The 27,018-nt window shown below is 56.7% G+C and overlaps 2 protein-coding genes across 2 annotated transcripts; both read left to right on the top strand.

Annotated features, from left to right (window-relative positions):
* Positions 1–340: 340 nt before the first annotated feature.
* On the top strand, positions 341–12,390 carry LOC123794723 (keratin, type II cytoskeletal 5-like). The gene is made up of 9 exons (XM_045800986.2): positions 341–820; positions 2,679–2,887; positions 5,419–5,479; positions 6,269–6,364; positions 8,356–8,520; positions 9,481–9,606; positions 10,083–10,303; positions 10,904–10,938; positions 12,191–12,390. The coding sequence occupies exons 1-9, from the start codon at positions 341–343 to the stop codon at positions 12,388–12,390; spliced, it is 1,593 nt and encodes a 530-aa protein (XP_045656942.1).
* A 3,560-nt stretch (positions 12,391–15,950) lies between these two features.
* On the top strand, positions 15,951–26,750 carry KRT82 (keratin 82). Its single transcript, XM_045800990.2, has 9 exons — positions 15,951–16,355; positions 18,070–18,278; positions 20,571–20,631; positions 21,304–21,399; positions 21,775–21,939; positions 23,846–23,971; positions 25,494–25,714; positions 25,963–25,994; positions 26,512–26,750. Exons 1-9 carry the CDS (start codon positions 15,951–15,953, stop codon positions 26,748–26,750), a joined length of 1,554 nt encoding a protein of 517 aa, XP_045656946.2.
* The last annotated feature ends 268 nt before the right edge of the window (positions 26,751–27,018 follow it).

Genomic DNA, 27,018 nt, shown 5'->3' with positions numbered 1-27,018 from the left:
AGAGAGGAACAGCTTAGAAACAGTGGGAGTGCCTGCTGCATGAGCCTGAGAACCTGTCCGGGCGGGGGGCTCGGGACCCAGGCCTGCCCCGGGCCCGAATCCCCAGGCCAGGTCCTGCCCTGGGTAGGGTGTTCCCCATGATGATTAGGGGGCAGGAAGACGGGCGCTGGCCAGACATGCCATTGAGATGAACTCAACAGAGTGGTCTTTGATCTTCTCCGGCCAAGCCCAGTTCTTGAAAGGGATAAAAGTCAAGGAGAGTCTGGAACAGCTAGACTTGGAAGGCTCCTCATCCCTGTGACACTTTCGCTCCTCTGACTCTCTGGTACCAGCTTCCACCATGACCCAACGATCATCTGTCACCATCAAGTCAGGAGGCACTCGGAACTTCAGTGCTTCCTCGGCCAGCCTCCTCCCAGGCTGCCGGCCCAGCTTCAGCTCTGTCTCTGTATCCCAGGGCGGGAAGAGCTTCGGGGGCAGCTTTGGGGGTGGCTTCGGGACCAGGAGCCTCCACAGCTTTGGGGGTAGCAAGAGAATCTCCATCAGTGGAGGCTACCGCTGCGGCCGGGCCAGCGGTGGGGGTGCCGGCTATGGGCTGGGTCTCGGAGGCATGGGCTACCGGGCCGGGGGAGCCTTCGGTGGGTACGGATTTGGAGGCGGGATGATGCCTGGCTCCGGGGGCATCCAGGAGGTCACTGTCAACCAAAGCCTCCTGACCCCCCTCCACCTGGAGATCGATCCCTCCCTCCAGCGGGTACGAAAGGAGGAGAAGGAGCAGATCAAGACCCTCAACAACAAGTTCGCCTCGTTCATCGACAAGGTGAGAGGCAAGTGGGGTCCCCACCAAGAAAGCAGCAGGTGCCCGAGGTACCTCTGTTTTCTGTGCTTTTCTGAGGTCAACTGGCACTTGCCCAGGACCTGTGATCCTGGGGGCTGGGAAGACAGCTGACCCGGCAAAGGAGGGAGCGGAGGGACCTTGTTGAGGTGGGAGCAGAAAAATGTTCATCTCCACACACCAGAGCTGTCTGACCTACGGCAAGGTCATTGCTCTTTTCATGGATAAGAAATGTGTCCTGGGCTGAAAGTTAGGCAGCAAAAAGGGATCATTTTATAGGCAAAGGAATGAAGGAATGAACAGTTCTGAGAAGCAGGCTGGGGTTACCTTTACCTGCACAGTTAATAGGGGAAGCCCTCTGGCCATGACCTTCCCTGGTGACTTGAGTATGTCGGGGAAGCTGAGTGGTTGCCAAGGAGCCGGCTTTCCCACTTCTCTTCTGGCAAGAGCTGAGCTGTGACACCAGCCCCAAGTGCACCCTGCGGGATGGCCTGCGCTCCTAGGGATTTCCGCAGGTCCGGGGAAAGACGCTATTCTACTTTGTTCCACCACCGGCTCACGCCTGAGCTGGTTGCTTTGCCTGGGAAGAACCAGTCCAAGGATCTGGCTTGTTCAGGCTCCATATGTGGGACCTGGAAAGAAGAGTGCTAGACTCTTCCAACCCAGACTCTACTGCTAGGGGAACATCCCCTAACTTCTTGGGCCTCGGTTGGGTTGGACAGACAGACTAGTCAGGGTGACTCTGCAGGTCGAACAGGCTTTGGAATGCCTCATCATAGGGTCGCCGGTCTACGAATGTGCCAGTCTGACCAAAGGGACTGTTGAGCCAGGGGTTCTTCCATTTGATCACCCGTGACACCCCACTTGGCCTGGTATCTGCACCAACAAATACGAGGTTTCCAGGAGACTGGCTCTGAGGGGAGCAGGCAGGCCCTCCTCCGCTTGGTTCATCTAGAGAGGATGTGGGGACAAGGGGATGTGATAGGGAGGGACTCAGGGCCCGGATTGCCCTCCTTTCTCTGACAACAGACACGAAAGGTGAGAAGGGCAGGAGGGGCATTTGTCGAAGGCCCTCTGGAGGCACACTGCCATCTCCAACATTTTGGAGGCTCCTTCGTCCCTTCATTCTGAGGCTGTGGTCATTCCAGGGGCTCCCAAAGAAAGGACTTTGTGTAAGGACTTTCGCATATTCCCAAGGCAGCCTCCCAGACAGAGGAGCAGATAGATGAGAGCAAGTCAAGCAAACCAGACTAGTAGCACAAGAGCTCAAGGGACCCGAGAGAGCAGAGGGGGCTTGCCCAGGCCACACAGCAGGCCAGCGACATGGCTAGCTTTGTGCCCAGATCCCCCAACGTGACTTTACAGTGACCCATTTCGGCGATCCTGGACTATATGGGCAACTGAGTTCAGATTGCAGATCTAGAGAAATCATGTAGCAAAGAAAATGGACAAACAAAATTTTCTGCCAAGAACCTCCTGCCCATTTAATGGGACTCAAAATCCCGCCCAGTCCGGTGCTGGTGGAGTGTTCTTTCCTTCAGCTCCTGCATGTTGGCGTGGTTTGGTGGATGCAGACGGTTTCCAGCCCCTCTGGTCCTGGCCCTCCTTACTTCTCCCTCCTCCACACCAAGCCTCCACCCGTCTCCCAGGCCCACTACACCCACATCTGGGTGGCTGTCTACGTTCCAGGCTCCTTCCAGGACGAGGACGAGGAGGAGCCTGCCACCTGGACTCCAAGCTCCTGCAGGGCCTCCCTGCACTGTTGGGGGGCCCTGTGTCCCACAGCCCTCTGGGAGGCTGAGGCAGGGCAGCCCTCACGGTCTCTCCCCTCCGGCCGGGGCAGGTGCGCTTCCTGGAGCAGCAGAACAAGGTACTGGAGACCAAATGGAGCCTCCTGCAGGAGCATAAAACTGCCAGGGCCAACATCGAGCCCATGTTTGAAGCCTACATCAGCAACCTGAGGCGGCAGCTGGACTGCCTGGGTGGCGAGCGGACGCGGCTGGAGACGGAGCTGAAGAACATGCAGGACGTGGTGGAAGACTTCAAGAACAAGTGAGTAGATGTGCAGCCGGCTCCGGGGAGGGCCCTGCCCCGAGGGTCCTGGAGAGGCCCCGCTCTCCGCAAGGGTCCAGTCCAGCGGGGCAATGGGACACACACTCAGGGAAGCGAGGCAGGATCGGTAAAAGAACTGGGACCCTGTGGCCAAGAATGTTGAGGCTTTGCGGAGGGATGGCACTGGAGATGATGACGGCCGGCACGGGCACAAAGAGCGGGTTCGCACAACCACCTCGTAAACTCTGCTGATGGGGACGGTAAGGCTCGGAGACAGCCACTGACTTGACCAGCGCTGTCCAGGTGGCAACTCCTGGTTCAAGAATGGAACCCATAGACTCTCGCTCTCACATTTGTTCAACTCAGCCCCATTGCTAACTTACACGACGTGCGCGTAATCACCCCAACCCTGGCCAAGGAGCAAAAGAAGACAGATTTGGGGCCTTCTCCATGAAACCACACACACGCACACACACACACACACGCACACACACACAGAGCCCACTAGACACGACGGCATGCTCGTGCCTATAAATTCAAGCAGCTTCCTCTTTTTATTGTTTAAATTTATTTCTAATGCTCTTGGTCCAAACAAAATAAGTGACTTGATAAGGAGTTTCGGTTATAGTTTGTATAGTGTAATGAGAATTCAGGTCGGAGTTGAGTTTAAATGGTAGCACCCTCCCCCCCACCATGGTTGTTTAAATTTAAATGAATTAAAATGAAATAAAACTTGAATTTCAGCTCCTCAGTCACACTAGCCACGCTTCAGGGGCTCAGTTGCACGTGTGGCTAATGGCCCCAGAGCAGATACAGATATAGAGCATTTCCATCATCACAGAAAGTTCTCTCGGACAGCACTAGCTCTATTGAATCTAGAGTCAGTGGAGTTAGAATCTTGGCTCAACTACTTACTAACTGAATGACCCCTGACTCTGAACTCTACCTGGTTCCTTTGTCTGTTAAAGGGGATATTAATAGTGCCCACCTCGTAGGGGTTGGGAGTATTAGATCAAAACTTGCGTGTGAAATACTTGGTAGGGTGTCCAGCGCCCAGCACGTCGTAAGTTGTTGGGAAGTGTTCACTACTTTTATTATAGGGATGATTAGGTGTGTCGTGATGCAGGACACAGGCAAGAGAAGCGAGTGCAGATGGAGAATTTATAATATGTATGCAATATGGAGTAACAGTGTTTCAGTCCAAGAAGGCTTCCTGGAGGAAGAGACTAAAGCTCAAGGTGGAGAAAGAAAGAATTGCAGGGGAGGACTATGGGGGGATCTGTTGAAGAGTGTGTTCCTGGTTAATGGACAGTGATGTTCCTGTGGCAGGGCCCCTAAGAGGCCCGTGCAGGGGGAGGGACTGTGAACTGGAAAATACAGTAGGTGAGGACAGTTGCATGGAGTCAGGTGAGGAGAAGATGTTCCGATGCCATTAAAAGGCAGCATAAGGAAGCAATAAGGAAAACCACATCCGTTCTGGAGAAGGCACAGTACTGAAGATTCAAGGGCAGGAAAGAGCTTTTCCCAGATCCTACTGGACAGTGGAGGCAACATAAAAACGGGGAGAACCCACACATGCTTAGCGTGGGGTAGTACCTGGTGGTTTTAATAAAAATAATGACAAGCCAATTCGGAGATGAAGAGCCTCTGAGAGGCTAAGTGACCTGCCTCAGGCTACTCAGCTGGGAGGTGGAAGAGACAAAGCCCAGCCCAGCCGCTGCAGAGCCGCTAAGAGGGTGAGATTCACTGATGCTTATGAGGGCTGGGGAGGAAATGGGTTACCTAGGGCAGAAGGGAAGCTTCCTTCCCAGAGCTCAGTGAGCAAGGGGGCACCTCCCCTGTCCCTGGGGGGCAGGAGGGGAGAGGGGCTGCTATCTAGGGGCAAATTGAAGAATGAGAAGCCTGGCCGGATGGGGGAGGGAGGGCCCCTATTAGCCTGAGGCCGGCTCCCTCTCCATGGTTCAGTGTGGCTGAGACCAGAAGGGCAAGGCGACGTGAGGGTGCGACGGGGCGCAGGAGCCAACCAAGGCCTGGGACTGTCTGCTTCGGGCCGGACCACTCCTCTTTTCCTCCCTTCTTTGGCTTAGGGTGACACCAGGGGGTAAAAAAAAGAGAAGCCTGCTGGCCCCATTATGGGACGTCAACACTCTATGTAGCAAAGCCTCAAGGAAGGCAACCTCAGAAGGAACGAGGGGTGGCCCTGCTTTACTGTTATTTGGGGCTGGAGTTGTATTTGGACAGAGGCGGTTGTGTGTGACTTGGGGTGGGGACACAAGTGTAAAGGGCGAGCGATGCTGCAGGAGCTCACTGTCCATGGCTGCGCTGGAGACCCACACCGCCTGTCCACCTATAGCCCCCGCTGCTGGGCCTCACTCCCAGAAGCCGCTCCTAACACCCATCCGCTCTTCGGGATAGACTTACGATTGGCATACAATACGATATTATTTTCAGGTGTACCGCATCCCGATTCCATATTTTTGTATATTACACAACGATCACCTTGACAACCCACTTCTTAATCCTTCCCACAGGTACGAAGAAGAAATCAACAGGCGCACAGTGGCGGAGAATGAGTTTGTGGTGCTCAAGAAGGTGAGGGGACAGGGCCGCCCCCTCCTGGCTCCCAGGCCCCAGCAGCCCCTTCTGGGAGTGACGTCACTGAAGCCAGGGGCCTCGCAACTTCCCGTTCATGTAGCTGATCTTTGAAGCAGGTTTTACTTTAGAAATGAGAAAACTCAGGCTCAGGCAGTTTAAGTAAGAGGCCCAAGGTCACCCAGAAAATCAGAAGTGAGTCAGGATCCAGGACTCCAGAGTCCCAGCTATAAATCACGACACCAGCCTCTCCCCACGTGCAGTCCCTATGGGGAGAAAGAAGCAAAACGGGCCCTGTGCTGAGCTAAGGCTCCAGGACATCACGTCAGGCTCAGGAGGACAGGGGCAGGACAGGGATCAGCTCCTTGGAGTGGTGGGCCTTTCTGCTCAGCAGAGGCAGGCGGAGGGAGGGGAGGCCAGCTGGGGGAGGGAGAACGGAGCAGCGGTGGGTGCAGCGCAGGAGGGGCTGAGAGTGTGAAGAGGAGGGCGGGGGAGAGGCTGGGAGAGCCCAGAGGCAGCCGAGGCCCACAGGCCCAGGATGGGGTCGACCTCACCACAGGCAGGTGACCTAAGATCTGTCCACGTGGCACCAGCTCGGGAGCCGGTGAGCATTCCCTGAGAGCCCTGGTCCCCACATAGTCTTCGCCCTCCTGCAAGTTCCGCTCCAGAGCCTGGAACAAAGAAACGCCCTTACCCCTGGGAGCTGGCGTTCTCCAGCCTAACTCAGCCAGAGGGGCTGGCTGCCCCACAAAGGATGGGCCTCAGAGTGACCGCATGTTCTGTGCCCAGGACGTGGACGCCGCCTACATGAACAAGGTAGAGCTGGAGGCCAAGGTGGACGCCTTAATGGATGAAATCAACTTCCTGAGAGCTTTCTACGATGCGGTAAGCAGTGTCAGGGGCTGGGGGCCTGGGCCGGGCACACAGGCTGCTGGCTCCTTCCCTCGTCTCCTCTCTGCTCCCCACCCCGTCGTCAGGTTGGAATTCAGGGAGCAGGTGCTGCTTTCCCTACTGAGGAACAACATGAGGCTCCCTAGGGCAGCTGGGGGGGTCAGGCAAGAAATTCAACCTTGACTACTTGGACCGAGCATGTGCTATTGGTCAGACAAAAAAAACTGCCTGTCGATGAAATGCTCGTGGTTTCCATAGACACAGCTGGGCATCCTGGCTCACCCAGCCCAGCTCAGATTTACCAGCTACTCTTCCTAGAGAGGCTGCAGAATGATGCGGTCTCACACACCAAGTGGCAATTAGCGAGCCCTCGGGTGCTTCTAGAAGCACCCAGCACAACTGCCCAGCTCTCTTGAAGAAGACACGTATCGTTGTGCCCCTCTGTATGCCAGGCACTGTCCTCGGGGCTGCAGGGGAAGTGCTGAGCAGACACAACAAAGCCCCTAAGCTCTTGGAGCTTCTGTTACGGTGGAAGAGATGGGCTGCACAGAGAGGATGGAATAACTTCGCCATTTCAGGCATAGTAGGGCTGATGGAGAGACACAAGGAAGGGTGGCGGGCAGGAGGTCGGTGATATCTGAAGAGAAACGGGAAGAACCGAGGATCCAGGAATGCAAGGAGGAAGCCAAGGTGGCTAGAGGAGAGCGAGTGAGGCAGAGGGGTTGAGAATGGGGTGCAGGGTGTGCTGTGTGCCTCCGGGTAGCCCCGGGAAGGACAGGTGATATGCCCGTGCATTGCATATGTTCAGTGCCCAGCAGAAGTGGGTCATGTTCCGGGAGCAGGAGCATGGGCTCCATGGCTTTGGACAGGTTCCGTGACCACCCTGCCGCCCACACTGGGCAAAAAAGACATCATTCTTCTCTGCTTGTTCCCTGCGATGCTGACAACAGCAAGCATGTCGGCTGAGACCACCCTCCGATCCCCACAAGTTAGGTCCCCTACCAGGAAAACTCTGTGGGAAAAACATATCGCAAAACAACAAAAGAATAATTGCTTGAAGCGGGAAATGCATGACCAATTATGAATTTCATATGAATTATGAAAGGAAAGGAATATTTTTACTTAGATCTGTGCTGCGGACCAGGGATTCTCAAATTTTAAAGTGCATCAGAATCTCCTAGACCGCTTGTTAAAACACCAGGTAGGATTCAGTGAATCTAGGGTAGGAACCAAAATGTTGCATTTCCAGCAAGTTCCCAGGTGATGCTGCTGGGGCTGCTGGTCTCAGGATCCCATTTTGGGAACCGCCACCATAGATGATTCTGGAAGGTGAAATTAATTGTGGTTTACTGTTTCCAAAGCCGCGTTATGTAGACATGAATTGATTTAATCCTCACAGAAAGCATGTGAAACCGTGCTGGGACCAGCCCCTCTGAGACTCAGAGAAGTGATCTGACCCTTTTGGCCGATCCCAGACTCGAACACTTTGTTCTGGTGCCCGTTCTGCTGTCTCGAGCTGATTTCCATTTCCCATCTCTGAGGAACAGGGAGCAGCCAAGTTGGGAAATAGGACTGAGCTTTCTGGCTCCTTCTAACTCAGTTTTCTGTCACAAGAGGATTTCTTTATCTGGTGTGAAAGGCTGTGTTTTCTCAGAGCAGCCCACCACCGACAGGTCACGGCAAGGTGCGCTCCCTTGATAGCGGGAGTGACTTCTGAAGGATGCCGCCGGAGTTCCCTGTGCAGCTGCTCCCTTCGGGCAGATGGGGTGACAGCCAAGCCCGGGTGTAAATTCAGTGACCTTCCTAATGTCCTTCCCAGCCCTTCGGGCCTTAACAAGGTGCTGCACCCCGACAGTGCAAGTGAGGTCCTCGATGCCAGGGTCTGTTTCCCGGGCCTGGCCACTGTCTCCCAACACACACACACACACACACACACACACACACACACACCCTGCTTCAGCTCGTCCGTGTGGGTTCCATCGCAGGAGCTGGCTCAGCTGCAGGCCCAGATCTCAGAAACCTCCGTGGTCCTGTCCATGGACAACAACCGGAAGCTGGACTTGGACAGCATCATCTCTGAGGTCAAGGCCCAGTACGAGGACATCGCCAACCGCAGCCGGGCTGAAGCCGAGTCCTGGTACCAGACCAAGGTGAGGCATCAAGGTCAAGTCCGTGAAACAGTCTTAGAGAACTGGGATTTCAAAGGTAAATTAGGTAAGAGCCTTGTCCTGCCAGGTGTCCCGGTCTGATGGGGTCAAAAAGATATGAGTTCAGCCTGGGGCTTACCCTCCATCGGGAGAACTGCTTGGGCAGCACCATCGGGACCTGGAGGGGGCAAAGAGATGAAGGCAGGAGTTGGTCAGTCCTCTGTGAGGGGGAGGATGGACACACCTCCAATGCCCTATAGCGGGCAGCAAGGGACAGCTGGACAGCACCAGCCAGCGGAAGCCAGAGGGAAGGTAGGAACAAGAGCCTGGATCCAGAGAAGGGAGGTGCAGCTGGGGGTGACCAAGGGGCTGGGACCAAAGGCTCAATATGGGCCACACCATGATATTTTCCAGGTTAGGGCAAACACTCTGAGCTGGGGAGGCATAAATATGAAAGGGCTTAAAAATCAGAGTGACAGGCACCCCTGTGGCTGCTGAGCACGTGAGGATAAGATACCTGATATGGAGGGGCGCCTGGGTGGCTCAGTCGTTAAGCATCTGCCTTCGGCTCAGGTCATGATCCCAGAGTCCTGGGATCGAGCTGGGTGTCGGGCTCCCTGCTCAGTGGGAAGCCTGCTTCTCCCTCTCCCGCTCCCCCTGCTTGTGTTCCCTCTCTCGCTGTGTCTCTCTCTGTGTCAAATAAATAAAATCTTTAAAAAAAAAAAGATACCTGATGTGGAGGGGGAAGGACGAAAGACCAGACACAGGACGGGTCCAGCTGTGGGGTGGGGCCTGCGGGCATGGAGATCGAGGGGCAGACAGCCAAGGGACAGTGCAGAGGGTATCTGATGGAAAGTAGCAGTGGGGGCAAAGCAGGCACTTCCAAGCAGCGCCCTGGAAGACTGTTGGGCCCTGGGAAGCCATGGCCATCTCACCTCTGACCTGACCACCCCCTTCCCCCAGTACGAGGAGCTGCAGCGGTCGGCCGGCCGGCATGGGGATGACCTCCGCACCACCAAGATGGAAATCTCCGAGCTGAACCGCGTGATGCAGAGACTGCGCTCCGAGATTGATAACCTGAAGAAGCAGGTAGGGCTGAGCTCCCAGCAGCCATCCCGTCCGTGCCCCTACCCGCCGGCAGACCCAGGCCTGGTCCCAACTCAGCCCATGCAGAGAGGAGCCTCCCCAGATGAGTGACCACCCAGGAATGTAACTGTGTGGTCTCCCGCCCCACCAGGGAAGTCGGGACCTTCTTTCTGAGGTCTGCCCAGCAGCAGCTGCTCCCCGAGGGAAGGGTCTGTCCTCCGGGGCCATACAAAGCAAAACTATGCAGAGAAGCCCAGCATCGGGAAGGAACCCCCTCCCCAAATCATTTTCTCCACTATGGCTAAACCTCAAATTATCCAAGGAGGACAGAGATTAATCTTATTTTTGAAGATGATGAAGCTCCAACCTCCTTTGCATGAAACCCATTTCAGGAAATCCTCCCATATGTTTAACCTAAAACGTGTATCTTCCTGCATTCTCTGTGGGCGACCTCACAAACTCCTGTGTGTCCCTGGCAGTGCGCCACGCTCCAGAACGCCATCGCCGATGCCGAGCAGCGCGGGGAGCTGGCCCTCAAGGACGCCAAGCACAAGCTGGCCGAGCTGGAGGACGCCCTGCAGAAGGCCAAGCAGGACATGGCCCGGCAGCTGCGCGAGTACCAGGAGCTGATGAATGTCAAGCTGGCCCTGGACATTGAGATCGCCACCTACCGCAAGCTGCTGGAGGGCGAGGAGTGCAGGTGGGGCGCCTTCCCCACCGTGGCTGCTCAAGTACCATGGCTCCCACCGTGGCTCCAACAGATGCCACGAGACCACCAACGCCACGGACACCAAGAGCCCCACAGCGTCAGGCCCCAGATAGAAATGCCAAAGGCGGAAACAGGGTTAAGATGCAGCTGCTCCCCAGAGGCGCCCTGCAGCCTCAGCCTCTCCCATCGTTGCTACCGGACCCAGGGCAGAGGGTCGGGGTGACGGTGTCAGGCAGTGGTGGCCCATGACTACCTGGAAGGCCATAGCAGGGCCCTTCCTGCCCAGCCCCCAGGCCACACTGGGATGGGCCTCAGGGGCTCCATGTTTGCCCAGAGAAGCCTGCAATCTGCCGGTCCCTCTCCACCTAGGGAACACGCATCCCTCTCCCCATTTCTCTATGTATTTATTTTAACTCGGTCTCTCTTCTAGATTCCCCTTGCAGATTCATATTAGCTAGATGAAAGGAAGGCTTGCTACGCACAGGGCCTGGCACATAGTAAGCACGCTGTGCCGATAGCTACAAATATGAGAGCCCAGGGCTCCTCGACTTCTCAGCCAATGAAGTGTCTCTTTCTCTCCCCCCGCAACAGACTCACTGGGGAAGGCGTCGGACCCGTGAACATCTGTGAGTAAATGTCTTGGGATAACAGAAAAGTGGGCGTTGAAATGGAAGCAATGGCATCACTAACAAGGAGTTGGTGATAGACGTGGGTGGGGATGTCATTAAGACTCTCCCAAGGGCTCTGTGGAGACCCTTCTCTTCTGTGGCCTTTCCTTTCTGTGGGCTCAAGAAAGACTTGCGGCGGGCCCTCACCCCCCAGGGCCAGACCCAGTGGGGTCACACGTCCATTCTGGAAGGACTCCACTCTGGTCCCTAGAAGACCCCCGTTACAGGACAGGACAACACGCAGAGCGATGGGTCCGCAGCCTGAACGCGATCCCTTAGCTAGTTCTGGCAGGATTCAAACTCACACAACTAACAAGAGGCTAGTGAACTGGCGCAACAGAAAGGACCATACCTAGAATTGAAGCAAAGGAATGGAACCAGCAGAGCACAGCAGGGCCTCAGCTCACAGAGGGGAGAGCAGGAAGCACCGCAGCTGGGAACGAGCCCGCAGTGGGAGGGACGTTCAGGGAGCAGCGAGTCCTGGGTGTGAGAGGAAGCATCTCCTTGGGCCCCAGTGGCTCGGACCACAAGAAGAAGGCCAGAAACCCAAGATGGGGGAGGGCTTGAAACCAGTTGGTGAAAAGAACAGGAAAGCTTCAGCTGGAGAACTGGACAGAGAGGGACGGTCAACAAGGCATCTCCAGATGTTTGAAAAGCTAGGGGAGCTGCGTCCCACGGTAGTGAGCGCCCCCTCCCTGAGGGTATCGGGACAGGTGCTATAAACCATCGCCTTTTGGTGATGTGTCCGAGGTGATTACAACCTGGGGAGGCTCACCCGGATGGCCTTCAGGCCTCTTCCAGTATGGGAGCCCCTGCTCCTGCCCAGGACCCGAGGCCTCTTGCTCCGGCCAGCATGAGAGCCCTGCGCCGCTGAGGAACGGACGCAGCAGGTGTGACCCCGCACTTGCCGCCTGATGTCTTAGCCCCTCCGTGTTCCTCTGGCAAGTGGACGTGATCCTAGTAATGGTGTCCTCATAGGCCTGTTGAGATCAACATGGCCACAGCTGTGAAAGTGCTTCGGAAAGTGCGATGTCCTATGTAGACGCTTACCCTGGGGCAGCGTGTCCGTGCCCACCCTCTCTGACCCCGGCCCCCGGCCCCAGGAGATTCCTGTTCCCTGAGGAAGCCCCGCGGGAGGGAGCCCTCCTGGGCCTAGAGCCTCGGGGACCCGGAGGAGCCTGCCAGCGTGCCCTGTGCCTTCTCTCCACAGCCGTGGTCTCCTCCAGCGGGGGCACAGGCTACAGCTCGGGCGGCGGCCTCTGCATGTCCGGCGGCGGCTACAGCAGCAGCCTGGGCTACAGCTCCGGGGGCGGCTTCAGCTCCCCCAGCGGCCGCAGCATGAGCGGCAGCAGCTCCAGCGTGCGTATCATCTCCAAGACGTCATCCACGAAGAAGAGTTACAGGAGCTAAAGGGCCCCGCCCCCTCGGCTGCCCCCTCCAGCCTCCCCCCGACCCCCAGCCCTAAGGCCTGCCGCTTCGCTGATGCCCCATGCGCCAAATCAACAGCAGGAGGCATGGGGAGTGGCCTGTGCGTCCTAAGGTCACCTCGTCCATCCCTCTGCCTCCGGACGGGTCCCCACAGACGTACCCCCCTTGCTTCTGATCCCAGGGCCCTCCAGGGTCCCCAGGCATCCACTCCCAGTAATGCCCACTCAACTGCTCTGTGCCAAGACCTGGGCTAGGACTTGGCCCAGCTTCCAGAGCAGGGGTGCGGTAGGATCTTCCTCTTCCCACCAGAGCCAGATCCACGGCACCCACAGGCCTTTAGAGAGGAGGGTAGGGCTTAGAACTGACCTTGGTGCCCCCAAAGGAGCTGCGGGTAGTCTAGGCCAGGGTTCCCACGCGTGGCTCTCTCGCCGCAGCAGGACGCTTTCCTGTAGGCCCCCTCCGACCAAGGAACGCTGCCAACCCAACCAGCATGGGGTGTCCCCACTTCCTTCTGGCTCGTCCCCCGCCCGGCTCCCAGCCACTTCCGCTGACAGCTCCCACCATCAGAATATTGGAATAAGAAATCAACACCCTTCAAAATATGACCGACTCGATTATTCATACTAGAATAGAATGATTTTATCAAGAATGCCAAAGTGCTTCACGGCCTGGGGCTACATTCCATGATAGTTCACAGCCAGATTCCTTTCAAATCTGCCTCATTTAGGCCAATATTAGAATTACCATCCTGCCCAGAATGGCCCTGCTGCTGAGTGGGAGGGAGGCAGGCTCATGCCAGGTGTGGGACGGCGGCCAGGCAGCAGATGAACCAGGGAAAGGAGCCCGATCAGCCTGTGTTAGAACAGCCCTGGGAGAATCCTCCTGTAGAGTAATCCTCCAGGCTCAGGAGTCTTTCTCCTGGCTCTGTGGTAGCCATGTCCCTTTTCTGGAAAGTTCTCTTTCCTTCTTACCTTGCTCTTTCTTCCCTCCTCCTTGTTCTACTCCTCTTCCACCACGCTGTGTGTCTTCTCTCTCCACCCCTGCCCTCTGCTCCTTTATCTCTCTCTTTTCTTCTCCTCCCACTCATCCATTTGGCAATACATCCCCTGCTCCCTCTCTCCTGACCTTTCTTTCTCTATGTCTCCATCTCGGACACGTCTACGGTGGGGATTTGCCTGTGCCCCAGGCCTGGCTAGAACTGACATTCTCCAGGCAGCCCACCAAACCCCCTGCCCCACAGTCTGAGAGGGCAGACTCGGGAGAGAGGCAGTCCTTCCTCCGGCGTCTTTCCTCACTCTCAGAGGATGCTCGCTCGGCCCGTGAAGGCAGCAGGGGCAGAGGAGCGGTGGAAGAGGGGAGCCATGTAGGCACAGAGATCTTTTTGAAGCTGGTCTTCATGGAGTGGTTTCCCTGCTTGAGCAGCTGGGAGCTCTCAAAACACCTGCCATGCATTCAAGACCAAAATGCGTTCCAAAGGCAAGCAGGGACTGGCTGCCAGCTGTGGACATGAAGACAGGAGAGATATTAAGTCAGAAAAAAAAGTCACCCCACTCTGATCGTCTCAAACCCTCCTGAACTGCCCACTCCCCATGCCTGCCTATTTCCTGATAGCGCTTCAATAAAGTGTCCCTGAGCTCTCTAGGTCTTGGTGGAGTCTGCGTCTTATCTCACATTCAGAGGGCGGCCTTGGAGCCGGTGTTCTCTGGGAGCACATGCCTCCTGCCCACAACAGATCCAGCCAACGATCCTAGTCACTGATCCCCAGCTCTGGTCCCGGGCTCCTGGGGACCCAACATGTCACTGCACCGTGCTCTGGCCTTGGAGTGGTAGGGGGATGCTCTCCGGTCTGGCTTCTTAGTGTCACCATCCCCTTCTAACACCGTCTCCTGGGCCCACTTCTGTGACGCTTACCCCAGGGCGGAAGGGGAATCCCCCTCTCCTGCCACCATGCAACAAGACCCACCCCCCCCCTGCCTCCCACCATTGCCCGTGGCCTCCTGTGACACCCCTGACCTTCCCAAGCCCCAATTTCGATCCTCAGCATTCTAGGACCCAAAGTCAAGACTAGGGAGAAGGGGACAGTGAAACGTCACAGTTAGACCGAAACTGTGGAGCTCCAGGCTCGTAATCTTCAGGTGGAATGGAGGAGACATAAGGCATACTGACAGGAGACCCCATTCTCAGCCAGGCTTCTCTCCGCCAGAGCGGCAGAGCACCTTGACGACAGGAAGAGCAGGCTCGAATCCCAGCCCACCACAGATGTGCTGCGTGGTTCGGGGGTCCTTAATAAATCACTCTGCTCCCTACGTTCCTCGTCTGTAAAGCAGAAACTACATCATGGCGCCGTCAGCAATTAAACGAGGTCGTGGGTGTAGAGCTTGAGGTGGTCCCGGCACTCAGTAAACACCCAATAAATATTATTATTATTATTATTATTATTATTATTATTATTATTATTGGCTTAATTGTGACCTGGAAAAAAGCCAGTATGGCAGGGAAAGACAGTCGTTGATGGCAGAGGTCTCACGGACGGAACTGATGGAAAGGGGGAAGGAAGAGAGTGAGGGGCGGGGGGTGGGGGCCATACCAAGCATCTCCGAAGAGCTGTGACCTGGGCGCTGGGGAGGAAGCCGGGATCCCGCAGCCATCTGAGCAATTCCTGAGGGTAGCAACGGTCCCCGGAAATGTCCTCAGGTTAGGACAGGCTCTGTCTACCTCGGGGAGGCTGGGGATGGGGTGGGGACAAAAGGCAAAAGGCTAGTGACACAATAGTGTTAACCTAAGGGCTGACGTCAATGTATCTTTGAAGGCCCAAGAGTCTTCAGGAGAGCATTTCTTCCTCTCCCCTCCTGAAGCACAAAGCATCTCCTGTTGAGTCCCCTGCAGGTGTTTTGGACTAAACAGGCCCCAGAGACAAGAGTCCATGTCAGGAGCCCTAGTGGTACTAAGCCAGAGCCAGCACCCGCCTGGCCTGGGGAGGGGGCAGGGCCCAACCTGCTTGTGGAGGCTTCTTCGACCTCAAAATCCTCCCTCCCAGGGAGCTTCTAGGAACACCCAAGAGCCTATGGAGGGCACCTGGGTCTGGCACATCAGCAGAAAAGCAGAAAAACAGCCCTGGGGAAATAGAGCATCCCCAAGCATAGTTAATTTGGTCTCTAGTCTTGGGCAACCAGGGTGTATAATTCATGCCTCTCCCCACCACAAAATGGTATAAAGTCCTAAATCTCCCTTTCCTTGAGGCTGAGCCACCCAATATGCCAAACGTCTGTCTGGTTGGCCCCTTTCATCGCCCCCATAAACAAGGAAAGAGGACAGCAGCACTGCCCATTGGCTCCTTCCCTTTGCTCTTTGCTACCCTAATTATCCACCTTGGTACTTAGCAGCTGCCAATATCCCAAGCTTATAAACCTGTTAATGGTGATTTGGGGTTTGGCTCTGCCCGGCCCTCCATCCCCCATGAGATAAAAGGGGGGAAGCTGGGCTGGCTTGATAACTCGGGCCTCCCGCTCTCCCTGCCAGCACCTCTCTGCCTCTCTCTCACCATGTCGTGCCGCTCCTTCCAGCTGGGCTCCAGATGCGGGGGTCGGAACTTCAGCTCCTGCTCCGCTGTTCTCCCCCGGATGGTCACCCAATATGCAGTGAGCAGGGGGCCGTGCCGGCCCGGGGGCGGGGGGGCGCTCCGTGCCCTGGGCTGCCTGGGCTCCCGGAGCCTGTGCAACGTGGGCTTCGGGAGACCCCGGGTGGCCTCCAGGTGTGGCCTGCCCAGCTTCGGGTACCGAGTGGGAGCCCCCTGTGGACCCTCGGCCTGCATCGCCCCCGTCACCATCAATGAGAGCCTGCTGGTCCCGCTCCAGCTGGAGATCGACCCGGCCGTGCAGAGGGTGAAGAGGGACGAGAAGGAGCAGATCAAGTGCCTGAATAACCGCTTTGCGTCCTTCATCAACAAGGTACCAGGGAGGCCCCATGCTCGGGGCCATGCAACACAGGGAGCGCTTTGCTTCGGGTCCGGGGAGGCAGGAAGAGGCCGGCAACTGAGAAGGCACGGGGCATGGACTGGCCTCTTTACTCTACGACCACTAATGGTTGAAAGCCGCTTAGATCAGGCTCAGGGCTAGACACTTCTGCCTGCTAGTTCTTTTTTTACCCTGTCATCATCTCTCTCTGAATATGATCTGAGAAAATCACCAGGGCTGCCTGAGGTCAGACTACAAGAGGAACTTCCCAAAGCAATGATAGATACTGAAAAGAAAAACGAATGAAGCAGAGGAGGCTTTAACACCAGAGCCGCTTTCTGGGTGCCTGAGCTGGGGTGAGACCCTTGGGCCTGGGGGCAGGGAGGGGCACTGGGACCCCAGATTTGCCACCGGAGTAGGCCTGGTGTGAAGAGAAGACGGAGCAGGCAGAGCTGGGAGCACACGGTCGCTGTCACCAAAGCCACAGCTCCGAAAGCCTACAGGGATGGGTGGTGTGCGGCCTTTGAAAGGCACTGAACTGGCCCAGCAGAACTCCAAGCAGCGGCCTCTGCACCTGTCCCCACACCCCAGGGAGGCTCTTGGGATCGGGGGCTGAGCCCGTGTTTCTGCTGACCCCCAGGTGAAGGGCAAAGAGTCCTGAGGCAGAAGGCAGGAGGCCTGGGCCCTGGTGTTGGCTCCACTCCTGACTGTTCCCCCCCAGGCCCTGTGCACACCTCTCACTTCCCAGCCTCAGGGCCCTTGTTGCCCGGTGGGGAAGGGGGCCTTGGTGGTGAGGAGTCAAGGGAGCTAAGATAGGTAAAAGTGCTCCGAAAAGAAACTTATTGCAGTAAATGGGGACTGTTCCACTTACGGTTTTATCTTTAAATCTCAGTAAGTTCTGGGCTCCCATCTTCAGCAACTCCCGAGGCTGGGAGCCTGCCGGCAGTGCGGCCGTTGACCAGAAGGAGGGCAACATTTCTCCCTCTGCAGATTTCTTTTGAGGAATGGACGCCGTGTTCCCTCTGCCAGTGGCTAAGGGGGTGGCCGTGATCAGCTCATTCAGCTTCTCCTCACCTCGGCTTCTAAGCCGTCTAAAGGGAAAAGCTGGCTGGTAGCTCTCCATGTTCCAGGGACAGGGACATTTTCTAGACACGGCCACGCAGGGTACATCAGAGTTGGGGGAGATAGCTTAGAGTCCTAGGACAAAGCCTTTGCTCTGACCTCCCCTGAGTGCCCCTGGGCTGTGACCAAAGAAAGCCTGAACTCCCAGACCTCACGTCACCAGCTTGCATTACTGTGAAGATTCACCAAGTGCTTCCCAGACACAATTCCAAGCAGGAGTCTTGGAAGCCAAGTGAGGCTCGAAGGGCCGGGGTTGCAAGGCTCGTGGGAAGTCAGCGGCAGGGCTGGAAGGGGGACCTGTCCCAGGCCTCTTGGGACAGTACTCCTCCCATGACAACCTGCCACCCCTAGGTGGGGGGGGGGGTCTTATAAAAGCTCCTGTAGGTGGAGGAAACATGGAGACATATTCTCAGGTGCCAGTCTATGCAGGGAGCCTCCTCCGAACATTTTAGCTCATTGGCAGCAGTGTGCTGGGAGTAAAAGCCCACACTGATTGCCTTGCCCGCCCACGCCGCCACCTCCCACTGTCTCCAGGCCACGGTCCCCAGGCTCCCTGCTCTCTGTGACATCCCGTTCTTGGCGGCAGGTGCGGTTCCTGGAGCAGAAGAACAAGCTGCTGGAGACCAAGTGGAACTTCATGCAGCAGCAGAAGTGCTGTCAGAACAACATAGAGCCCATCTTCGAGGCCTACATCTCCACCCTTCGGCGTCAGCTGGACTGCGTGGCCGGGGACCGGGCCAGGCTGGAGGCGGAGCTCGGCAGCCTCCAGGACGCGCTGGAAAGCTACAAGAAAAAGTGAGTGTGGCCCCCTTTCACCCCACCAGGGAACCTGGAGCAATCTCCGTCAACAACCTGGGCCTCAGTTTCCCCATCTCTACAATGGGAAGCCCCCAACTTCTCGGTTAGGTGGAACAACAGTACAGTGCAGGGGAGCTAGGGTGCTGCTCGTCACTCACGGGGTAGAAACTCTGAACTCCTGTGTTTGTCTTCACCTCCCTCCCCGCCGCCCTCCCTCAGTAAGGCCCTCCTCATCTCCCTGTTAATACTAGCTCTTTCTGCTGCCATGTCCCACCCTCCGGGGCTCTGCTCTACCACCCGGTCTGCTGTATCATCTATCGATCCCCATTCAGATCCACAACCACGTCTTATCCCCAAACAAGCTCCCAAACCCTCTTCCCTCCAAGCTTTTGCTCCCACTGTTCCTTCCTCCTGATAAGCCCCTCTCGGCAACTCCTGGGACCACTTCCAAGCTAACCTGGCCCACGTTTTCTCTCACTCCCCGACGCTCAGCTCCCGGACCTCGAGTCCACACCTGGAAGCCATCACCCCTCTACGTCCCCAGCTCTGGTGGTTAAGGTCAGGTAGCCTGCTAGACTTGCCCTCCCAGAGGGCAGCTCCCGGCCTGCCTCCCAGGAGAAGGTACCTGAGAAACAGATGTTAACTAGGAGCTTGCAGGCTACTAGGTCTAGTGCCTGCAAGAGGCTTGAGGCCCAGATAAATTGGCTCACAGGTCCTAGGTGGGTGTCTCGTGGGAGCGCATGTTGGTGGGGGAGGGTTGAGAGAGACACGTTTCCATTGACAAGAAGTGGTGCAAGTAGGCTCAGAGCCATGGTTCCTAAGGGATGTGCGTCAGTGGAAGGAGCCACATGGGGGCCTCTCGGGCTGCGGGTGTCAGCCATGTGCCTATCTGGTGCCACCTGGACACTGCGCTGAGCTGGCTCCTCCCCTCAAGGTGCCCCGGTCGGGCACAGACTTCCATGCGCGCAAACCAACAGCTACGACGGGAGACAGGGCAGAAGTGGAGAGGAAAGCCCAGACAGTGCAGGTGCACATGGGGCCCAGGAAAGCTTCCTGAAGGCGAGGCCGTTTGCTCGGGGCCGTGCTGAAGTTTCATTCTAGTTGGGCCTTACAAGAGGGGAGTCCAGAGTAGATGCCAGAAAAGGGGAAGGGACGGGAGCAGGTGACAGGAAGGGCCAGAGTGTGCCAAGGGAGAGGGGACCACTGAAGCAGACCGTGACAGGCGAGATGCGGCGAGGCCAGCCCTCTCAGCCAGAGCAATGCCTGTCTTGGCGGGTAACATACAAGGTGGTCAGGAGACGCGGTTTACAGCTCACGATGAGGATTTTGGACTGGGAGAGTGGGGGGAAGAAGGATGAGACTAAATGCCTGCGGCCCGTGCCAGGGCAGCCCAGCGTTTGGGAGACACTAACCGGTGTGTGCGGTAGCTCACAGCAGCTCCGTGAGGCTGGGCCGGGGTCATTCTCATTCTGTACATTATGAAGCTTAGGCACAGACAAGTCCCTCACCCAAGTCCCTTCCCCAAAGTCACATGACTAGCACCCGCCCGAGCTGGCATTCAGGCCCAGGCAGAAGGCGCCAGCTCCCGGGGCCCATGCGGAGGCTGAGGTCTGCTGGAGCAAGGAAGGATGGGCGTCAGGAAGCGCAGTGAGGCTGCCCATGGATCAATATCGCACTGAGTCATCCCAGCCAGACTGAACCCCCTAACCCTGACTCCCTTGCCCAGGGGGATAGGGAGTGGGCGAGGAGCTCCCTTGGAGCCTAGAAGAGATGGCCGGGCTGTCTCTACGGCTCTGGTAAAGTGGGTAATTGCTACCTCTGCAAGTAGGGGCCAGGCTCAGACCTCTCCTGGCGGGGAGGGCACGGGGCGGGCTGGGGTTCCAGGGTCTGCAGCCAAATCTGAGAAGAACTCAGAGAAGGCAGCCAACTCTTCACCTACTTCCCAGAGGAAAGAGCTAGATGATGTGGGCTTCCTTAGCAGCAAGATAGAAGGAAGGTGGCCTTAAGAAGGACTTCCCAGAAGATGATTAATCACAGGAACAGGCTGGGAGTGGAGAGGGAGGTTAACATGTACAGTGGCTAACGAGAGGCCATGACAATCACCGGTCCTGAGTGGCTGGAGCAGCTAGAGGTGTCCAGTGAGGACGGGGGCTGGCCTGGTGACTCCTTAGGGCACTAAGTCAGTAAGAGGCAGATTTGCCCCCCAGGCTCCCTCCCTCAGGCTGGATACCAAGGCCAATTCTGAACCCCCAAGCCAGACTGAAATATTTCTTCCTGCCCATCCACCAGGTACGAAGAGGAGCTCTCCCTGCGGCCCTGTGCTGAGAATGAATTTGTCGCCTTGAAGAAGGTGAGGGAGGGCAGCGCAGGAACAGAGGGCCCCCTGAGCTGGCCCAGGTGGCCTCAGCACACTCAGCAGACACTCACGTTGGACCGGATCCAAACCAGTCTGCAGCCCACCCACCCCCAGACAGGGCCTCTCCCCCGTCGGAGCCCAGGGCCAACCCCACCGACCCTGGGAAAGAGGAAAGCCAGCCTTCCCCCACTTCTTCCAGAAGGACAGTGATTGACGTGGCCTCCAACTTCCAACTCATGTGGGCCCAACCCGGTTAGGGTTGTGTCTACACCTGCCCGAGAACTTGGAGATAGAGCTAATGCCAAATCAAAAAACCAAACAATAACTCTGACTCTAACCACAAAAGAGGAAAACAATAGCGACGGTTTCTCAGCTAGACACCGAGGTGTTCTATGGCCCGTGCTCCACACAGCAGGCTCTGAGAAGCTGCATTCAAGGCTCCTTCAAAACCCACTCTGTCATATCCTCCCCCATCAGAGTGCCAGGCCCAGGCATAGGGTCCTGGAGCTGGGCTCCCTCCCTCCATCCTTGGCTTTGTCACCTTTTCACTTCCACATGGACCTATACCTGCGTCCCACACCTGCCACCAGCTTGTCTGGGAAGAGAGGGTGGCCCGCACATGTTCCCCCCGGCCCCGGGTTATAGTCGTCCCTGCTCTGCCCGCAGGATGTGGACACAGCCTTCCTGATGAAGGCTGACCTGGAGACCAATGCGGAGGCTCTGGTCCAGGAGATCGACTTCCTGAAAAGCCTATATGAGGAGGTACCTGCAGCCCCACTGCGCACAGATGCTGGGTCAGGGGACAGTTCCGTGGGCGTGATGGAGCGGGAGGGCTCCTGCCCACGGGTATGGCTTGGGGCAAGCTGACTCAAAAGTGAGCATTGAAAGAAATCACGGACAGCTGGTTCTCAGGCAGTGAAACTCCTAGAAGTTAGAGGGCCCAGACCGTGGCTCTCGGGTCCGTGTCACTGGGGCGGGGGTGGGGGGGGATGAAGAACAGGTTGGTGATGGAAGACTAGGGACAGCTATGTAAAGTCCTATGCAAATCTGCTATGGGAAGGTCAAAGCTGCTTCTCCCCTCCCCTCCTCCACCTTTATCCTCAAAACGCTCACCCATTCCCACTTGCCCCCACCCAGGAGATCTGCCTGCTCCAGTCTCAGATCTCCGAGACCTCTGTCATCGTCAAGATGGACAACAGCCGGGAGCTGGACGTGGACGGCATCATTGCCGAGATCAAGGCCCAGTACGACGACATTGCCAGCCGCAGCAAAGCCGAGGCCGAGGCCTGGTACCAGAGCCGGGTGAGGCCCGGGCAGGGCCGGGCTGGGACCCCAGACTCCCTCTCCCCTAGGAAATGAGGAAGAAGATAATGAGGGCTGCGTCACACCACAACCACAGGGAACCCCGTAAACCCTGGGTCCTGTTGTTTCTGCCAGGCCCCGGGCCAGGGCCCTGCAGAGTGTGTGGGAGGGGACCCCACGGACAGCCCAGGCCTGTCATCAGGGTGCCGGGGCGTCCCAGCTTTACCCACGCACAGACACTGGAGGTGCTCTCCTAGGCAGCCCTCAAGAAGCACTAATTGGCGATGACGGCAACGAGGGCCCTGGGCTTCAAGGCGTGAGGGAGGGTAATGGCGCAGTGGGCACTAATGGCAGGGCGGAAGCGGTCATTAAGGCGGCCCCAGACTTAGGCAATTAGGGGCTTGCTGGGAGGGAGAGTGATACCCCCAAGGGCAATTTGATTTCGCCAATATTATCATCTCTGTCTTGCCTGCCCTGTCTGCAAAAGGCACCATGCATTCATTCATTCGGTCATTTATTCTTCCAACAATCGTTTATTGAACATCCATCATACACCAAGCGCTGTTCTAGATGCTGGATTCCAGCAGGAGACAGAATAGACAGCAAGCTCTGCCTTCGTGTCACTTTCATTCTAGAGGCAGGGGCAGGGGAGGGGCAGACAATACACAAGGCCAATCAGTGTGGAGGGTGTGCGTTAGATGGTGACGTGCGCTTTGAAGAAAATCAATCAGCATGAAGTGCAGGGAGTGTTGTGGGAATGAGGTTTTAAATAGTGTGGCCAGGGAAGGCTGACCTTACTGAGGTGTGTGGCACCGTGAGGATACTAAGAGTCACGCCATCCCTGACCTCAAAGAGTTTACAAAGATAGAATGCCCACAGATGACACGGGGGTTCTATGTTGCCATCAGGGACACAGGCTCCTTCTCGCTTTCTGTTCTGCTATCCTTAACATTGCTGTAATCCTCATGGTTGTCTCATGTCCCAAGAAGGCTGCCATATCGCTAATCTCACATGCTCATTCCAGGCAGGAAGAACACAGGGCAAAGGAAACATGCCAACTGGGTCATTCCCCACTTTAAACAGCTTTCCTGGAAGTGTTACCCATAGAACTCATTAATGAAAAAGCCAAGAAATATTCTTTTATCTGGGCTCACTGCCACCCCAAATTAAAGCGGAGTTCTGTTGGAAGATGAGGAGAGTGCACATTGCTAAGGCAGCTGCAGGCTTTGTCACAACAAGCCTAACAACAAAAGAGCCAAAGAGAGTGATTTGCTTATCACTTGTTTTGCCTTCTCAATGCAAAATGCTCCCATCCATGAGAGGCAGAAAATCTAAAGTTGGCTAATTGTTTTTAATCTATCGTTGTAAACCTATGAAACATTATTCAGAAATTGAATTTGGAGCTGCAAAGGTTTAAAAAATATGTTAGGTCAAAGTAGGAAGTAACATTGCGTTTTGTTTTCAATGGTTTTGAAGGAGAATATTGGAAGGCACTCGATCCCAGGTCTGTCAGGCGTCCCAGGCTGAACACAGAAACCCCACTAAGGTCCAGAGGAGGAAACTCTAAAGGGGAAAGAGCCCTCAGGAGACCCTGGGGCCTTGGGTTAGGGAGAAAAAGACGCGCCACAGAACAGCTCAACAGAAAAAAGGAGAGCTCAGAGGAGCGTTTAATAAGCCTGAAGGTTCAGGGCTGGGGAAGGAAATAAGAAGCAGCCCAGAAAAAGACCCCAAATGGACCAGAAACGGAAAGGGGATGGGGAGCAGAACAAGCATTAGGGTCCAGAGAGCCCTGAGCTGGGAGATCACCGGAGGAGAGGCTCTGGATGGTGAGAACAGGGGGCTGCAAGGCGCCGCAGTGCGGGTGCAGGCACCAGGGGCTCTGACCTCCCGGCCCCTGTCCCGGCAGTATGAGGAGCTGCGGCTGACAGCCGGGAGCCACTGTGACAACCTCCGCAACCGCAAGAATGAGATCCTGGAAATGAACAAACTGATCCAGCGGCTTCAGCAAGAAATCGAGAACACGAAAGCCCAGGTGAGGCCGGAAAGCGCTGGTGGTGAGGCCCCATCCCAGGCGGCCCCACTGCTGGTCCTGGGGGCGGGTCCGTTCTCCCAGGGAGCTCCCAGAAGTGGGAATGCATTTGCGCCCCTCGCTCACGAGGGAACAAGCCCTTCCTACAAAAGCTGACCAACCGCAGAGCAGCCTCGGGAAGCAGCGAGGTCCCAACAGACCCTAGGCCACCTTCGGTCACAGATGAAATAGCAAGGGTGCTCCCCTCGACAGGGGCACAGGAAAGATGGTTGCCATGGCCCCTTCTAACCCGAAGGCTCCAGTCCTGTGATCCTGAAATTCCAGACGACTCCCAGGAGTCCATAAACGCAGACCCACTCCGTTCTCCTAGGCTGGTGAGGACCAGCCAGACGCTTCAAGTCTATTAGCCCCAAAGACATCGCTCGGATCCCCTTGAGGTGTTACAGACAGAAGTGGTCCGACATCCGCGGGAGGAACCAGATGGCACAATCCTAGGACGAAAGGCACAGCAGCTTTGACTCTGGCATGGCCCCATGACTGTGAAGGAAATCTTCCTCCACCTCCTATGTGTTCCCTTGACTGTCGCCTTCCTCCCACACTCACAAAGCTGCTCACCCAGCCGATTATTTCCCCCAGCTGGTGTCCTACAGCTCAACTCAACTCTGACACCAGCTACCTGGAGAGAGGGTCCCATCCCACAGGGTCGGGGTCCCATCCCACTGCCCCCAATTCCAATGCCGACCATGAGTCCAGGTTGTCACCTGCGCTTCTGACCCATCAGCTGTACGTTGGAGCTTCCCATGATCCCCTCTTCAGGTTCCATTAATTCTCTAGAGTGGCTCACGGAACTCAGGAAAACAGTTTACCGTTTTATAACAACTATAACAGTTGTTATAAAAGGCTGTGAAAAAGAATACAAATGAACACCCAGATGGAGGAGACCCACAGGGCAGGGTAGGTGGGAGGGACACGGAGCTTCTGTGCCATGCTCTGGGCACACCAGTGTCCCAGCCCCTCTGCATGTTCTCCAACCTGGAAGCAGTGTGAACTCCATCCTTCGGGGATTTTACAGAGGCCTCCTCTCCTAGGCACTATCATTATAAACTCCATTTCCAGCCCCTCCCCTCTCTCCGGTAATGGGGCGTGGGGCTGAAAATCCCCAACTTCTAGTCATGGCTTGGTCTTTCTGGTGACCAGCCCCCATCCAGGAGCTATCGAGGACTCACCCAGAGTCACCTCATTAGAACAAAAGACATTGCTATCATCCAGGAATCCCAAGGGATTGGAGAACTCTGTGTCAGAACCCAGGGTCAAAGACCGAATATTAAATCAAAAGGTGTTCCTAATGCTCTTATCATTTGGGAAATTAACAAGGATTTAGGAGTTCTACGCCAGGAACTGGGGGCAGAGACCAATATATGTATTTTTTATTATCTTGCAATGGCCATGTTCTCCCTGTTCTTCCGAAAGTCAGCCTAGGGCTCCTGGGGCCCCCAGTAATGCCTTGCTGTGCCTTTTCCCCCAGCGCTGCAAGCTGGAGGCCGCGGTGACCCAGGCAGAGCAGCAGGGCGAAGCGGCCCTCAGTGACGCCAAGTGCAAGCTGGCGGGGCTGGAGGAGGCCCTGCAGAAGGCCAAGCAGGACATGGCCTGCCTGCTCAAGGAGTACCAGGAGGTGATGAACTCCAAGCTGGGCCTGGACATCGAGATCGCCACCTACAGGCGGCTGCTGGAGGGCGAGGAGCACAGGTGAGTCGGGGCTGGGCACCAAGGGCACATTGCCCCTCCAGAGCTGGTGGGGGCTGAGGCTGCGGGTGCGATTGCCCATCCCGCAGTCAGGGGAAGTCCCAAACAGCCCAGAATCCTCAGGCCCTTCTCCTGAACATGGTCCTCGGCGGGCAGCCTTGGCGGGGCGGGAAGGAGAAGGGGCGCCCCACGTTCATCAGCCTTGTTCTCTCTGACGCAGTTACCTTGTGTCTTCTTTCCTCTCCCTCTAGGCTGTGCGAAGGCATTGGGCCCGTGAATATCTGTGAGTAGACGCGCCCTCCCCGGGGCTCTGGGGCGGTGGGGGCTGGTCCACCCAACAGGGACGGATCACATCACCCGGCCCAGACTTCAGCACGCCTTCCCCACCCCAAGGAAGGGCTCTGTCTGCCAGGAGCTCCTGGTCAGATGGAGGGGCTTTTCTTCGCTTTGGGAGTCAGAATTATATTAGGGGCAGAGATGCAGCAGGGCCTCCGTGCTTTGGGGCCCGGAAGCTGCCGGGAACCCTCATGACAAGGGGGTGCCTCTCTGGAGAAAGCAGTTTTGAAGCAGGTTCAGACAAGTAGACACGGAGAGCATGAAGCGGAAGCCAAGGCTCTGGGGAAAGAGGAAGAGCTTCTAAGCACTTTTTGGGGCTAGCGTGGGAAGTCGGTGGCTGGAATGGGGGTGTCCTTCCTGGTGAGGGGCAGCAGGTGGGGGCACGGCCCGGGTGAATGGTTTCAGGGCCACGCCCTTAGAGCCGCACAGTGCAGGACCCTGAGCACCCCTCCCTGTTCCCGCAGCCGTGAGCAGCTCCAAAGGCGCGGTCCTCTACGAGCCCTGTGTGGTCAGCACACCCGTGCTGAGGACCGAGTACTGCCCAGGGGGCACCAGTGTCCTCAAGACCAGCGGGGGCTGCAGCGTCGTGGGCACTGGTGAAGTCTACATCCCCTGCGAGCCCCAGGGGCTACTGGGCTGTGTGAGCGGGCGGGGTGCCAGCGTGAAGCTAGGGGCTGGGAGCAGCTCCTCCCACAAGTGTTAGCCCGGCCCCTGAGGCTGGAAGCCCAGGGACAGGGCGCCAGCCCCCAGCCCGGATGTTGTCCCCCGACCAGGGCTGAAGACAAGGATATTCCCAAACCCCACCTTCCTGCACTGACCACAGGTTTCCCTTGGGTTTTCACCGAGAGGCACTCCTCAGGCATCTTCAAGAGCCACCTTTCACTTAGCCGTGTGCAGACCCTGTGCTAGGCCCTAGGGGCGAACACCCCAAAGTTCTGCTTTCTGGATTATCCCCTGAAAGTTGCCCCACA

This window comes from Ursus americanus, chromosome 25 (genome assembly GCF_024610735.1).
Source record: "Ursus americanus isolate L20-20 chromosome 25, mUrsAme1.1.p, whole genome shotgun sequence".
Classification (NCBI taxonomy): Eukaryota; Metazoa; Chordata; class Mammalia; order Carnivora; family Ursidae; genus Ursus; species Ursus americanus.
Note: the sequence above shows the minus strand (reverse complement) of the source record. Positions and strands in the feature narration are given on the sequence as shown.

What these genes read in the sequence shown, in the direction of transcription:
- LOC123794723 (XM_045800986.2), top strand. Translation starts at nt 341, where the DNA reads ATGACCCAACGATCATCTGTCACCATCAAGTCAGGAGGCACTCGGAAC. An exon ending in TGAGAGCTTTCTACGATGCG is followed by an intron (nt 6,365 to 8,355) that starts GTAAGCAGTGTC and finishes GTTCCATCGCAG; the next exon opens with GAGCTGGCTCAGCTGCAGGC. An exon ending in AGTCCTGGTACCAGACCAAG is followed by an intron (nt 8,521 to 9,480) that starts GTGAGGCATCAA and finishes CCCTTCCCCCAG; the next exon opens with TACGAGGAGCTGCAGCGGTC.
- KRT82 (XM_045800990.2), top strand. Translation starts at nt 15,951, where the DNA reads ATGTCGTGCCGCTCCTTCCAGCTGGGCTCCAGATGCGGGGGTCGGAAC. An exon ending in AGGCCTGGTACCAGAGCCGG is followed by an intron (nt 21,940 to 23,845) that starts GTGAGGCCCGGG and finishes CTGTCCCGGCAG; the next exon opens with TATGAGGAGCTGCGGCTGAC. An exon ending in CATTGGGCCCGTGAATATCT is followed by an intron (nt 25,995 to 26,511) that starts GTGAGTAGACGC and finishes CTGTTCCCGCAG; the next exon opens with CCGTGAGCAGCTCCAAAGGC.